This window comes from Suricata suricatta, chromosome 11 (assembly GCF_006229205.1).
Source record: "Suricata suricatta isolate VVHF042 chromosome 11, meerkat_22Aug2017_6uvM2_HiC, whole genome shotgun sequence".
Lineage (NCBI taxonomy): Eukaryota > Metazoa > Chordata > Mammalia > Carnivora > Herpestidae > Suricata > Suricata suricatta.
Window position 1 is genome coordinate 92,177,438 of NC_043710.1, and position 14,699 is coordinate 92,192,136.

At 50.3% G+C, this 14,699-nt stretch overlaps 1 protein-coding gene across 1 annotated transcript in view; it reads right to left on the reverse strand.

Annotated features, from left to right (window-relative positions):
* The window catches only part of SORL1 (sortilin related receptor 1), a gene marked incomplete at its 5' end in the record, with an annotated part of 168,464 nt that overhangs the window by 46,082 nt on the left and 107,683 nt on the right, over nucleotides 1–14,699 (reverse strand). The window contains 5 exons of the mRNA XM_029915675.1: nucleotides 1,350–1,475; nucleotides 4,832–4,951; nucleotides 7,979–8,101; nucleotides 11,520–11,633; nucleotides 13,758–13,931. Of these exons, the coding sequence (XP_029771535.1) occupies nucleotides 1,350–1,475; nucleotides 4,832–4,951; nucleotides 7,979–8,101; nucleotides 11,520–11,633; nucleotides 13,758–13,931 (657 nt within the window). The remainder of the gene's footprint in view (nucleotides 1–1,349; nucleotides 1,476–4,831; nucleotides 4,952–7,978; nucleotides 8,102–11,519; nucleotides 11,634–13,757; nucleotides 13,932–14,699) is intronic.

The window sequence follows — 14,699 nt, forward strand, 5'->3', positions numbered from 1 at the left end:
CAAGTTACAGGAAATATATACCTGTATATATATATATATATTGGTCTCTGCCTCTGGTTAGTGGCACAGAGCTCTTAAACCCTTATAATTTCCTCGGAGATAGGAGTGTCCTTTGTTCTAATGCCACAACTCTGGGTGGACTTGGCATAGCTTCAGGATGAGGGCTGGCCACCAGAAAGACCATGCTACGGTTAGGGGCTTGCAACTTTGAACCCCAGCCCCATCCTCCAGGAAGGGCTGAGGGACAGAGACAGAGGCCTGTGCCAAAAAGCGCCCATCAACACCCCAAACGTATGGGGTTCAGAGAGCTGCCAGGTTGCTGAGCCCAGAGAGGCTGGCAGAGTGACAGGTCTGGACAGGGCACAGAAGCACCACATCCCTTTCCCATACCTTACCCTACGCATACCTTCCATCCAGACGTTCGTTCTATTCTTTTCGAATAAACTAGAAAATGTGCTTCCCTGAATTCTGTGAGCCATTCTAGCAAATCAATGAACTCAAGGAAGGGGATGTGGGAACGTGGGTTTATAGCTGGTCAGTCAGAAGTTCAGGTGACAGTCTGAGGCTTGTGACTGACCTCTGAAGTCGGGGGCAGTGTTGGGGACCACACCCTCCCCCAGGAGATCTCAAGGAAGACAGTGTAAGGAATGAGTCAATCGTGGGACACCTGGCTGGTATGAAGAATCGCCTGGTGTGGAAAACACACACTGGGTGGCCAAGGAGTGCTGAAGTATTCTGTGAGCAGAACGTTGCCAGCAGAGGAGAGACACGGGGATTTGTTTCCGACAGACATTACAGAGAAAGGATAAGGAGAGAGAACCTTAAAAATACTTGGTCGAAAAAAGAATGTTATACATTGTGTTTGTGTGCTAGTTATTTTGTGAAGGTAACTGATAACCTCAGAATTCTTTTCTAAATCAGTTATGCTCAAAATGTTCTATCTTCGGGATGGGAAGATACACCATACCAGAGGACCATAACAGAGAATTTGTAGCCATCAAATACGCTATTTACAGAGAAACTGTTGGCTAAGTTCTGGCAGAACACTGGTCATTTCTGTCGTTGGTGACTATAGTTAGCACTCTGGGCAGGTTCACTGGTTTCCATATCTTTGCTTCAAGGTTGTGATGGAAAAGCAATGAGGCAAAATGGCTTCCCTGACAATGAAGACCGTACCACACAGCCCTACACATCCTGGCAATGCCACACAGGACCTGGGAGGGCTGCTTCGGTTGTCAGAGCGGGCACAGAGGAGCAATACTTCAATCCCTGACCCATCTGGTGCCTCTTTTCCCGAACAGCAGACGCTGGAGGAGCAGCGGGGGAAAGTGTGATATGTTTGCATTTACCGCAGTTCACGGGGTCCTCGTCAGAACCGTCCTGGCAATCCATGTCGCCATCACACGCCCATCGCTGAGGGATACAGTGCCCGTTGTGACACTGGAAGTTGGAGGCCTCGCAGGTGTGATAGATGGCTGCCGGCAAAAGGGGGAGAGAACGTGTCAATGCCGCCCTCACCACCGCTCCCCGACCAACCACCAACGGGCTGACTGAAGAGACATCGTCCTGGATCATACAGTGTGGATCAGAGCGCTCGAGTTCCTCCAGGGCCAGGAGCCAGGCACCTGGGGACACCTTGAAGGTGGGGGACAGCCTCCGGATGAAGCAACCGCTGGGCTCTATGCATTTGTAAATGTTACACAAGCACGATGTACACGTCAAAAAAAACATCATTTGCTTTTCATGATCACCTATGACGTAAGGATGATTCCCATCTACAGGTGAGACACAGCCTGAGAGAGATTAAGAAATTGTCACAAAGACAATTAAGGGACAGCGCCAGGGCTATGGGAGCCCAAAGCCTGTGCTGCCCCTGCTCCGTTTTGCTGCTTCCTCTTCTCACATAGACCCACTCACTCATGCAGATCCTGCGGGACAAGGAGAGGTGGCGGGTGCTCAGGAGGCGGGCCCTGGACCTGGTCCAGCCACTGCATCGGGGGCCTCAAACTCATCATCGACACTGACACAGAAGGCCCCTCGTACGCTCTGAAAGGCTGCCATTTTATAATTCTAAATCAACCACCTAATTTCAAAGGTGGGAAACCTCAGATCCAAAGAGCACGGAAGATGTAGCCAGACTCACAAAGAGAAGGTCCCAGGACCTCCCAGCCTTGTCTAACAGTCAGGAGCGACAGCTACCAGACAACAGTACGTGGTGTTCAGGACAGGGATTAAAAAAGAGGCGAGTAAAACAGAACTATTGTTATAACTGAACGGCCTAGTTGCAAACATGGGTGGATGCCACCTGGAAGTCCTTTGGAAACCTCTCAAAGCCCTGGTCAAAGGCTAGTTCAGATGCAGAATAAGTGTCTGGAACCCAACCAACACTACTAACCCCCTTCTCTGTGAGATTTCCCTTCGGCTGCTGAACCAGAGAGCCACGTGTGCCTGTTTATTGCTGAATAAAGCCAGGCCCGGCCCTTTTCACAACTGACATAAAAGAATATTGCCGAGATAGCCAGGCTCTCTTATTTTAACTGTGTGGCCAGTGCACCTTTGCAACAGAGGAGGCAAAACAAACAAAAGGGGGGTACTGAGTGCATACTATAGTTATTTATTCAATCAAGGTAGTTTGCAACTGCTATTCAAGGGTTGGGAAAACTGGCTTCCAATGCCCTCTAGGATTTCTACTGAATTTGAGGCTATTTTTTGCAGTAGTCTGAAATACAAAGAACCTGATTTTTCAAACCACTTTAAAGCATGTGGTGGTCCGTTATCTGCTGTCTTTCTCTCTGAAGATCGAGGATGTATGTGGAGCATGCAAACAAGTTGAGAGGAAGTTTCAATATTTTACAACCTTTGGTACTCGGCATCCATTAAACACCTTTTGTAAAGATACTGGTCTGATAAGAGGAGGGACAAGGCACGTGAGTTTTTGCCCCAGTAAACAACCATTGCCTAGAATACTTTTGATCTGCTGGTTTTCCGATTCTGACAGCCTTTGAGAATATTCCTCAGCAAAGCCTTGCTCACTTTCATAAAATATACTGTCACCTAAGCTCATTACCATACTGATCTGCTTGTTAGTATCCAGCTTATGCATTTCACTTTTAATTGAAAGCAATTTCAGAGTGCTAATGGAGTTTCCAAATGACCATTCTGGGAGGCATGTCTCAGATCTCCAAAATCTATCCCAGAAGCTGAGCTCAGGAAGACTCATCAGTTTGTACAGTTTCAGTTAAGTGGCCAGGTATGAATGGAATGCTTAACACAGTCTCTGTTCTGGAATCTTCCCATCTTCTGAGAGACTGATTAGCTCTGAGTGTCTGGTAAGTAATATATATTCTTTTTTTTTTAATTACAAGAATAGAAGAGATGGACTTCAATACAGATGAAAGAACTGGGGGAGAAAAATAGGAATCCTTTATGTGGCAGGATTCACTGTGGCTGTAAGAATGGATGGGCTAATGGGGTAAATGACCATGAAATTAGAGGATCCTGGTTACTAATGGAGGCCATTATCTTACACCTTACTCTCTGACTGGGACAGATCTTCTGTGACTCAGCAGGACCCTCTGGAATACCCGACTGAAATTATTCACCAAACACAAGTGGGGCAGAAGAGGTGACTGGATGAATACGGTAGAAAAGCACTGCCAGATTCAATACACAGTACTGGACTATTATGAAGAGAGTGAAGGAAAAAACAAAACGCAAATATCAATGTAACCTCAATGATTAATGACATAAAAGTAATAACATAAAGCATAAAGAAAAGAACCAGACAGAAATTCTAGATATAAAAACTATATATAGCCGTGGGGTGCCTGCAGGTGGCTCCGTTGGTTAAGCGTCCAACTTTGGCTCAGGTCGTGATCTCTCGGACTGTGAGTCTGAGCCCCACATCGGGCTCTCTGCTGTTAGCACAGAGCACACTTTGGATCTTCTTTCCCCTCTCTCTCTCTGCCCCTCCCCTGCTCTCTTTCTCTCCCAAAGATATATAAACTTAAAAAATGTATACATAGTTGTGGAAATAAAAATAGCTCAATGGATGTGTGAAACAGCCCATTAGATTCAGCTGAAAAGAGAATTGATGAACTGGAAGAGAAGTCTAAGGATGTAACCGAGACTGTAGCACAGTCATAAGGAGTCATAAAGTGACAGCGGATACAGACACAGGAACTATGAACAACAGCAGGGCACAGTCAAACAAATAAATGGTTGATAGTAACTGCTGCAGACCAAAGCAGAGAGAGTAGCAAATAGAGCTGAGAAGATCCCAGCTGTAATTTCCCAGAATTGATGAAAAACAAATCCCTGGACCCTAGAAGGAAAACGAGTATCAGGAGCAGGACAAATAAAAATAATTCCACACCTAGACGGGGGAAGCCATGTACCAGCCACAAAACAAACCCATCCACAAGATCCTACAGATAACTAGAGAGAAAGGAGTGTCTGATTGTTGTTTGAACACATTACCCAACAGGAAAGCTCAAATCAACACAGAAGAGGCCAGTAGGAAACAGACGATACTTATAGAAAATTACTACAAACCCAGAAGCCCTGAGCCAGAACGTGAACCGACTCTGTCACCCAGGAGACCTGTTTAGTTAACAGTGTTGTCACAGCAAGACTTTCTCCATGAAGAAAGCAGGCTGTCAGTTTGCTGGTGGGCACGAGCCCATTATAGCCCCGCTCTCCGAGAAGCACCCGACGGGCTGACGTCTGTGGCCCGTTTCCCAGAGCCGAGAGTTTACGATCACCTAGAGCTGCGAGGCTAACGGGTGCCCCCACAGGCAGGTGCCCTTCCAGGAGCGCGGGCGGTACTGACCGGTACAGTTGGCTTCATCAGACCAGTCTCTGCAGTCGTTGTCCCCGTCACACACCCAGGAGGAGCGGATGCACATGCCCGAGCTGCAGTTGTACTCATCGCTGCGGCACTGGTGCATTTCTGCAGGGAAGACCACAGACAGAGCAGTGTGGACAAAGCCTTGCCGTACTCCGCGCTGGCATCAGAGCCCCTCGGGGTTAGTGGTGCACCCATTATCCGCACCGGCCCCCAGTCTCCAGACACAGCATGGACTCGAACTAGGGATGTGCAAGGTCGCCGGGGGCAGGTTCCACCTAGCGTGCCACACATGGGGTACGGGTGTCCTGAGATACTCTGGCCGCGGGCTGCCTCGAGGCCAGAACAGCATTATCCATTTACCTCGGTGCACTCTGCAAATGTTACCGCCGTCTGAGCTGCGATGGGAAGGCTGGCGGGGTGGGGGCGATGCACTCACTGCCCAGAAAGCAGAATGCTCAAGAAACAGAAGCCTTCTGGGATCAGAGTCTGTGGTTTCAGAAAGGAGGGTAACAAGAGCTCCAAGTGGGCCAGTGGGTACCCAATGCTCAGATCGGGAAAGTGAGGTCAGTGCTGAGCTCCTGAAACACAGGAAACTGGGGACTGTCTGTGGGCAGAGCTCTGGGGACCTTGGCTGGTGAGCTGTCTCTAGAAAGGTGGGGTCCTGAGGCCAACGGACCTGCACAGCCTGACCAAGACCTGTAAGCAGGCTCCCTGGCAACACCATGTACAGGCCCTGGGACTGTCCTTTAATACAGAACATTCACATGGAATTTAAAAAAATGTTAAGTTTATTTATTTATTTTGAGAGAGGCAGAGAGAGCGAGTGGGGGTAGGTCAGAGGGTGAGGGAGAGACAGAATCCCCAGCAGGCTCTGAGCTGTCAGCCTGGAGCCCGACGTTGGGCTTGATTCCATGAACTGTGAGATCGTGGCCTGAATCAAAACCAAGAGTTGGACACTCAATGGACTGAGCCACCCAGGTGCCCCTCAAATGGAATTTTAAAGATTCTATGTGGGGGCACCTGGGTGGCTTAGTCGGTTAAGCCTCCCACTTTGGTTCATGTCATGAACTCGTGATTCATGAGTTCGAGCCCCACATCGGGCTCTGTGCTGACATCTCAGAGCCGGGAGTCTGCTTCGGATTCTGTGTCTTCCCCTCTCTCTCTGCCCCTCCCCCCCTCATGCTCACTCGCGCTCAAGAGCTCTCTCTCTCTCTCAGAACTAAATAAACATAAAAAAAAGACTCTCTGAAAACAGGGGTGGCCAAGTCTGGGGCCCAGGGTGACTCCCCAAGTTACCTCATTCAAGAGACAAGTGGAGGGTGAAGTTGGGGACTCAGATATTTCTGAGGAGCCTTATGAAGAGGACCTGGCTTGGGGGTGGCAGGGACTAAGCCCCGGGGGTGGACTCAGGAGGCACTGGTGTGAATGGGCTCGTGAAGGGAGAATCTGGCCGCCAAACGTCAAGTGTGTGCCCAGTGAGTGACATCCCCGGGGTCTCTTTCCTACCAAGCTGGGCCCTTCACCCCTCTGCGGACGCTGAGGAAACGGGAGAAATGCACTGGGTCCCAAAGACTGCTCTCCAGAACTTCCTGCTTTTACAAAGATGAGGGGAAATGATGTGGTCCCCCTACAAAATGCCTCAGAAAGCCAGGCTAGGACCATTTCAAACCTGCTCCCCTCATTTCAGTTCCTGGGGTCAAACTGCTTGCTGGTGAAAAAAGCAGGGCCGTCTGTAAACACACACAGCCTGACCGGACCCACCCCGTGGGCGGGCAGAGAGCCAGCGCGGCCACACCGACTCAACACACGATGTCTGGGGTCAGCGTCTGGCCTCCGTTCAGACTTCCCTCCAGTCTGGTGCACCATGTACTCTGTTTAACATTTCCCCCTTGCACAGTCAGCAACGCTGAGTCGGGTACCAGAGCCATTCACTAAGATGGGCCTTGTGAACCGGGCAGGGCCATGCCAGGCAGTGGCAGCAGGGGTGGGAAACGAGGCTCCGCATTCCTATCCGACACAAACTAATAGTGTCACCTGAAATAAGTCCCTTCGGCCATTTAATTGGAAACTGAAAGGACTTGAACTAGAGAATTCCTTATCACTCCTTGCAATTCCAACATACTAATTTTTCTCCATGTAAAAATTTCCATTCAGGAAACAGAAGTTCAGACAACGTTCCTTACCATCTGCTGGGCTCCTAACGAGTTTACTGAATTAGATTGGTTTAAAAAAAATTCACAAAGGGGGGGGTTGCCTGGGTGGCTCAGTCGATTAAGCGGCCAACTTAGGCCCAGGTCATGATCTCACAGTCTGTGGGTTCAAGCCCCGCATCAGGCTCTGTGCTGACAGCTTGGAACCTAGAAACTGCTTCATATTCTTGTCCCCCTCTCTCTCTGTATCTCTTCCACTCGCTTGCTCGCTCCCTCTCACAAAAATTCATAAACATTAAAAAATTTTTTAAGTTCACAAAGGTATAGATCTGTGTGGCCGGGAGGCGAATCTCGCACACAGATGTGCAGGCCAAGTCTGTTCCACATATAGCCATTAAGGACCACCCACAGTCGTTTGAAATCTTCCTCATGGACAGATTCATGCTCACAGCACCTCTGCAAGGTAAAGCAGGGCCCTTTATTTTTTGAACAAAGCATTCCCACCACGGTGGTCGTGCAGCTGGATGTCAGAAATCCAGAGATGCTTTCAGAAATCCTGCATCAGGACGCCTGGGTGGCACAGTCGGTTAAGCATCTGACTCTTGATCTCAGCTCAGGTCATGATTTCACAGTACGTGAGTTTGAGCCCCACACTGGGCTCTGTGTTGATGGCACAGAACCTGCTCGGGATTCTGCATCTTCCTCTCTCTCTGTCCCTACCCTGTTCACCTGCACTCTCTCAAAATAAATAAATAAATAAATAAATAAATAAATAAATAAATAAATAAATAAATAAACAAGAAAGAAAGAAAAGAAAAGAAAAAATAAAGGAAGGAAGGAAGGAAGGAAGGAAGGAAGGAAGGAAAGAAGGAAGGAAGAAAGAAAGAAAGAAATCCTGTATCTGCAACCCGTAACAGCCCAGGGAGCAAGGGTGTCCCCCTGCTCAGGGACGGGGCTCCTGGATACCATATCCCCTTACCACAGTGACTTTCATCGCTATTGTCTCCACAGTCATCCTCAAGGTCACATTTGTAGGAAAGGGGGATGCAGGTCCCGGACTCCTGGCAGCGGAACTGGGTGTCCAGATCACAAATGGTAGTAGCTAAAATGGGAGAGACCACGTACTCATTAGGAACAATATCTTTCCGTGGACAACTTCCAGATGGGAACTGGGCTGGGAAAGTAAGAAACCACCACCAAGCTGGGCGGTAGGCGGATGGGCTGGGCTACCTCCCACGATCCACACTGACATGGAAGGGGTCTTCCTAAGTAAGTGGCAGAAATACCTGCATCTCGGAAAACTACCATTCAGAAGCCCGATACCACACAGGAAGCTGGCGCCCCCTCGTCTCTACGACACAGGGAGTGTTGGGCAAGAATTCTGCAGCGGGCACGTGGTCCCTCTTGTCAGGCTTCAAATCCTGGCTCTGTCTCTGCCTCAAGCAATTAACTTTAACCTCCTCGAGCCGGTTTCCTGCGCAGCAGGAGGAGGATAAGGTAATAGGCCAAGTGCTGTGAAGACAGAAAGCCTACAGGGGGATCTCTCCATTCTATTATCTACCGCTTAGTTACGTAACCTGAGTGTCCCATGCCCCCTCCGTGTTCTCCACAACTTCTGCCCTGTGGCAGGCTTACGGAGGTAAATGACGCAACAGGTTTGGGACCAGAGCCCATTAGATAGGCTGTAAAACAGGAGAGGTTCCCAACAAACGCCACATCTCTTCCTTGTCCTTCCTCTGCCCTGCTGCATCAGGATGGGTACAGAAGGAGATTCCTCCCCCTCTCCTCCTCAGAAATTGTTGGAGGGTGAGCACAGCCCCCTGACCCCAGCCAAAGGCCCGCCAGGAGAGGCTTTGGGAGGAAGGCTGCTCTCAGAAGCAGCTGACACATAAGGTAGGATGTGACAGAACAGGACCCTGGGGTGGAGGGTGGGGGTGTGCCGTGAAATAAAAAGCCGACGCTGCAGTGAGACATTCCCAGCAGCTCTTATTTGAGGCTCCATTTCTTCTCTGTAATTGAGCTCATGGTGGGAGGCAGAGGATGAATGTAAAAATGACAAGGCTGCAGGGGATTCGTGTCACAACCCAGAGCTCCTGACAGCTACCCAGCACAGGAGTGTGTGTGCGCAGGAGGGAGATGAAGTGACAAGATGCCTCCCCGCCACGCCCCTTCCCTTCCCTGGCAGCTGAGATGGGATGCTGCGTTTAAGTTCCCAGACAGCAGTGCCCAGCCACGGCCTGCCCCTTTCCTGCAGCCCTGCCCGAGGCCAGGGCGCCTCTGCCGTCAGGATAAGCATGGCTCTCCTCTTCCTTGATACAGGAGCTGCTTGAGCAGACACAGACAAGCACCACTCTCTTGGGTCCCCTGGAACCCCTCCCCTCTGCCATATCTGACTAGTTGGGACTTGGGCCAAGTGGGATGAACAGAGAGGGAGCAGAGCAGCAAGTAAGCCCCATGGTCCCCAGAAGGTCAATCCCAGCTGATGACACCAAAGCAGCGTGGGTCCCTGGGCTACCTAAGTGACCCAGAGGAGAAGCGTGAAGTCTCTGGAAGCCTATGAGGCCGCGGCAGAGCTCACGGGCTGGGCAGAGAGGGCGTCAGTCCTGAATGCGGAGGGAGGTCCTTCTCTCCCAACCCTGAACCAGCACAAGATCCCTGCGTATCCCTCTAGGAGACACCAAAGCCCAGGATGGCATCCCCGTCACTGGATGCAGGGTCGTATCACGTGAATCTATTTCTGCCAAGCCTAATCATGACCTTGGCAATCTCCATGCAACATGTTAATTCTAAGAGGCACCTCCTCTCCCACCCTGATGTGTCATAAGGTCCTTTCCAGGGTAGGCTCCACTGTGGTTCATGTTTACTGTTTATAAGGAGCTTTGGCTCTTTGCCCCCACACCCAAACCTTCCTGAGACTCTGGTAGCAAAGCAAAGGGAAAACACACTGACAGCCTAATGGTTTCCCAAATCTGCCATTCAGTAAGCTCTTTTCCCTGAGTGTGGAGGGCAGCTACTGAAAAATCATTAAGAAAAGGTTTAGTAAATGACCTCCGATAAGCCAGCAAGGGCAATATGTAGCTTTGTCAGTGAACTGACTGCTTCTAAGCTTACTCTCCAGATGGAACAGCATGGGAACAGGGCACAGGCTCCACCCGTGGCTAAGTACGTCCACCAGGGGCCAGATGAGTACCTGGAGCCAAGAGGCACACATCCACCGGTTCTTAGAGCACAAAATGGCAAGTGAGCTTCCCAATGGGGAAATATTTGAAAGAGAAGCCTTCAGACTGTGTCTGACTTCCCGACTCCTGGTCGTCTCCACTCCAGTGCATTCTCCAGTCCTGACTTTTCCAAGACAAAAACCTTATCTTGTTATTTCAATGGGTCCCAACTGCTCCTCTGAGTAAAGCCCACAGGCCCTCGTGGCTCTGGGGACCATCACTAGGCCAACTCTCCATTCCTATCACCGATGCCCCACACCGTGCCCTCTGACCCCCGGGCTTTCAGGCATGCTGCTCTCTTGCCCACCACGATGCTCCCTCCACCTCTGCTTGGTTCACCTCTACCCACCCTTCCTCAGGGTTCTCCATAAACACCTACCCAGTCTGATTTGTGTCCCCTTCCTGGATGCACATGGCACTTCCCCATGACAGCACTCGTTGGTGCCACTGTAACTGCCTCTCTAGTTTTCCAACTCCGCTACGGACTGTAAACTCCACGTCCACCTGATCCCCTGATATCCCAGGCCACGCTCAGAGCCCAGAACAAAGGAGTCCTCAACAGATCCCTACTGTGTGAACGCATGAACATATTACTCACTGTCAGAGGGCAAAGCACCTCCTTACAAGGTAATGTTGATGCTGTTAAAAATGGGCAGCAAATGAATTACCCATGATATGTAGTTGTTTGTTTGTCTTTAAACCCTGCGCAACAGAATCCTGTATTTTAGTTGTTACCCTTAGAAAGTATGCACTCCGAAGATGATGTTTCCAAGCACACCTAGCAACGGCCCCACGTTTCAAACCAAACCAGGCATCCTCGATCAATTAGGACGATCGCTCTAGAGCTGGCGGCCAGCTGATGTCCACTGATTGGAGGGACATACAAAGTAAAACCTGTTCCAGACCTCTGAAAAGGCTGAAGGTTGAATTTACATATCAAGGAATGTGGCCTGGTCGACAGCTTTATCACAGGCGCAGGCCACAGCTACAGCCCAGGCTGCCTGACTCCCCAAACAGCTCAACTTCGGCCATGCGATGCCTCTTGGTTAAAGCCTTGTAACAAGCAGCTCCCTTGCCTGTGGGGGTTGGGTTTTAAATAAGAACCTATAGCTCAGAGGGGGCAGGGACATGGTTTTCTCCGTTCTCCAAGCCCCACCAGCCTGAACGGACATCACCAATCACAAGGTGCCACCAGCCAGCCCCCTAGACGGCAGGCCCCCACCAGGGAGGAGCTGACCAGCCTCGCCGGGAACTGCAAACATGTAGCCCGCGGGAACCCCTGGCCAAAGCTGGAAGACTCACGGCAGTTCCTCTCGTCGCTCATGTCGCCACAGTCATTGTCAAAGTCACACCACCAGATGCTGTTGATACAGTTCCCGTTGCTGCAGCGGTACTGGTTACGGAGGCAGGTGTTCGCTGGCCGGCGGCGGGAGGCAGAGGAGGAAACGAAACCAATATTATTCTTATTGCTGGACCGCAAGACTCTCTTTTGAGTTTCCATTTCTCTTCCTCAACAAATACGCCTTAAAAGGTAAAGAGGGAGAGAGAGGGGTGCCCAGCTCACTTGCACTACTACAGACGCCTCCTTATTTCCTCTTTCAGTGACAATTAAGGGACAAGAGGCCAGCTGGAGATGTGCTGGGGGTGGTTACAATCATGAGAAAGGACAGTGCAGGTTGGGTCTGATGGGTAGATACATACCAGCCATCAACATTATAAAATCCTAATTTTCCAAAGAACTGCTTAAGGGACTATGTCTACACAGCATGAAAACATACATAGTCCGTCAACATACAGCCCTATGTATTCTGTAAATACTATTATATATATTCATAGATCTTCAATTTTTCAGCCAAGTAGGTACCAAAGGATATGTAATACTCTGAGGATTTTTTTCTACCTATGACACACAGTAAAAAAGAATGCGTGTTTTGGTAAACTGAGTCAAGAACACGTGATGACTGCCCTCTTGTTTGGATAGCCAAAGGCATTCTAATGGAAAAGACAGAAAAGCCTTTCCCTCTCCTCTTGGTTAAGTTAGCATTAACTTTATTTCTTTCTAAAACACCTTTAAGAGGATGTCCAGAGCCTGAAAGAGAATCTCCCATGTCTAAGAAGGGGGTCATCTTTTTTTCCATTTATATTTCTTTTTTTTTTAAAGTGTATTTATTTATTTTTAGAGAGAGGGAGTGAAGAGGGTAGGAACAGAGAAAGGGAGAGAGAGAATCCCAAGCAGGCTCCACACTATAAGCGCAGAGCCCAACACGGGGCTGGAACTCACAAACCATGAGATATGACCTGCGCCGAAACCAAGAGTCGGACGCTTAACCAACTGAGCCACCCAGGCGCCCCCTCCATTTGTATTTCTTATGGAAGAGGGACCCTAAGGCCACTTTGCATGTTCCCTTGCCCAGGACTAAGAGGCTGCTTTGAGGAGGGAGGTCGTGATTACAAAGCAAATATAACCTTGGGAATGAAAAAACAGGGATTCGGACTTTTCCTGGCAGGGCCCCTTTCCAGAGCTTCCCCTCACTGACTAGGGCCAGGACTGCAGAGGTGGTAAGGGTACAAATTAGACAGGAAAGAAAAATGAAGGCCAGTTTTCAGAGGAAACATTTTAGAATCTATGTATTCACGTTCAAAGAGTGGACAAGGCTGCGACAGCCAGTGGGCCATGGTAGGAGCCCTCAAGCCCTCTGCAACGTCATTCTCAGCATTCTGGACATTTCTGGGCTGGTGTTGGGGAGGGGGCAGGGCATGGGAAGAGCTGCTGGTGAGCCCAGGTGAGCTGTGAAGGGGTCCAACCGGTCCTTTCTCCAAGCCAGGTTCGGTCCAACTTATAAGAAGCAGGAGAAGTTGAGAACCCAGATGTGTGGGGGGTGGATGAGGGGAGGAAGAGGCAGAAGGAGGGGGCTCCTGCGTGGCTCAGTTGGTGGAGTGTCTGACTTCAGCTCAGGTCATGATCTCACAGACAGTTCATGGGTTCAAGCCCCAAGTCGGGCTGACTGCTCTCAGCATGGAGTTTGCTCCAGATCCCCTGGTCTCCCTCTCTCTCTGCTTCTCCCCACTCCCTCAAAAAAAAAATAAGCATTAAAAAAAAAGAGGCTTGGGGCACTTGAGCAGCTCTGCTGGTTAAGCGTCTGACGTCAGCTCAGGTCCTGATCTCGAGGTTCCTACATTTGAGCCCAGCATCAGGCTCTGTGTGGACAGTGTGGAACCTGCTTGGGATTCTCCCTCTCTCCTCTCTCCCTCTCTCTGCCCCTCCTCCGCTCGCTCTTTCTCTATCTCAAAGTAAGTAAAAAACTTAAAAAACATTTTTTTTTAAATAGATAAAGAAGGAGGCAAAGAGGGGACTCCCAATGAGGACTGATGTACCACACGTCTTAGACTCTGAGCTGGGATGTCTGTAGGTATCTAGTGGATTTTATTCTTTCCTGTGGCATTTTCAATAACCCAACAATGAGGGGGAACAGCCAGCACTGGGGGGGGGTACAGGGGAGAGGGAAGGAGAGCAGAGGGTAGAAAAGAAGAGGGACGCACCTTCTTTGACGCAGGTGCTGTTCTCCCGCCGATAGCCCTGTGGGCACTCGCACATCAGGTCCCCGGACGGGAGGACAGTGCTGGACACGCCCTCTGGACAGCGGCAGCTCCTCCTGTTGTCGGCCCTGGGCAGGCAGAGCAGGCTGCATGGTCTGGGCACACAGGCGTTGCTTCCTGGACAGAAGACAATCAGCGGCCACGTCCAGGTTAACAAACACCAAACGGGGACTGACGTCAACACAACCTCCTCGTGGGACAGACATGACGGCGGGAAGCTCAGGAAGAGAGAAAGGGGGAAGGGGCAAGTGCAGGGGCTCGAACCTCGCCAACAGCCTGTGCTTGGGGCTGGGCTCACACGGGGCCATCTGCTGTTCCTCCTGGGGATTTGGAATTGGGGAGCTGGAAAAACAACAGAGTCACTGGGAGCCTGAGCCGGGAAAAAAGTCACGTGGTGTGGGTGTCAAAGGGGAGGCAGGGCGAAGCTGCACAGAAGCAGACCCCAGAAAGGCAGTTGGGAGAATACAGCAGACTTCTGGAGGGGAGGGGAAGGACCACACCAGGGCCCCACGGGGAGAAGGCAAGAGAGGGACAGAAGCCGTGGCTTTACCATTCCCCACACCTGTCCCCACAAGACTCACCTCCATTTCCTCCCTTTGGGTTCCTTATAACCTCCCTTTAGGTTTTCATTAGCACTTTTTACTTGAGTTAGCCTAAGTGGGTTTCTGCTCCTCTGACCCCAAAGCCCTTCATGAGAACATACACCTGAGGAACGACAGGACCCAGACAAACATCCGGGTCTCTGCTTCTCAATTCCTCTGCGCCCCAGTGCAGCGGCCACGCCGAATGAAGAGCCAACGACAGTGCCCGTTAGCCTCAGCCCTTCCTGCCATGCAATAAATCCACACAAGAACTAGTTAATGTTGACCTATCCCTAGTTCCAGT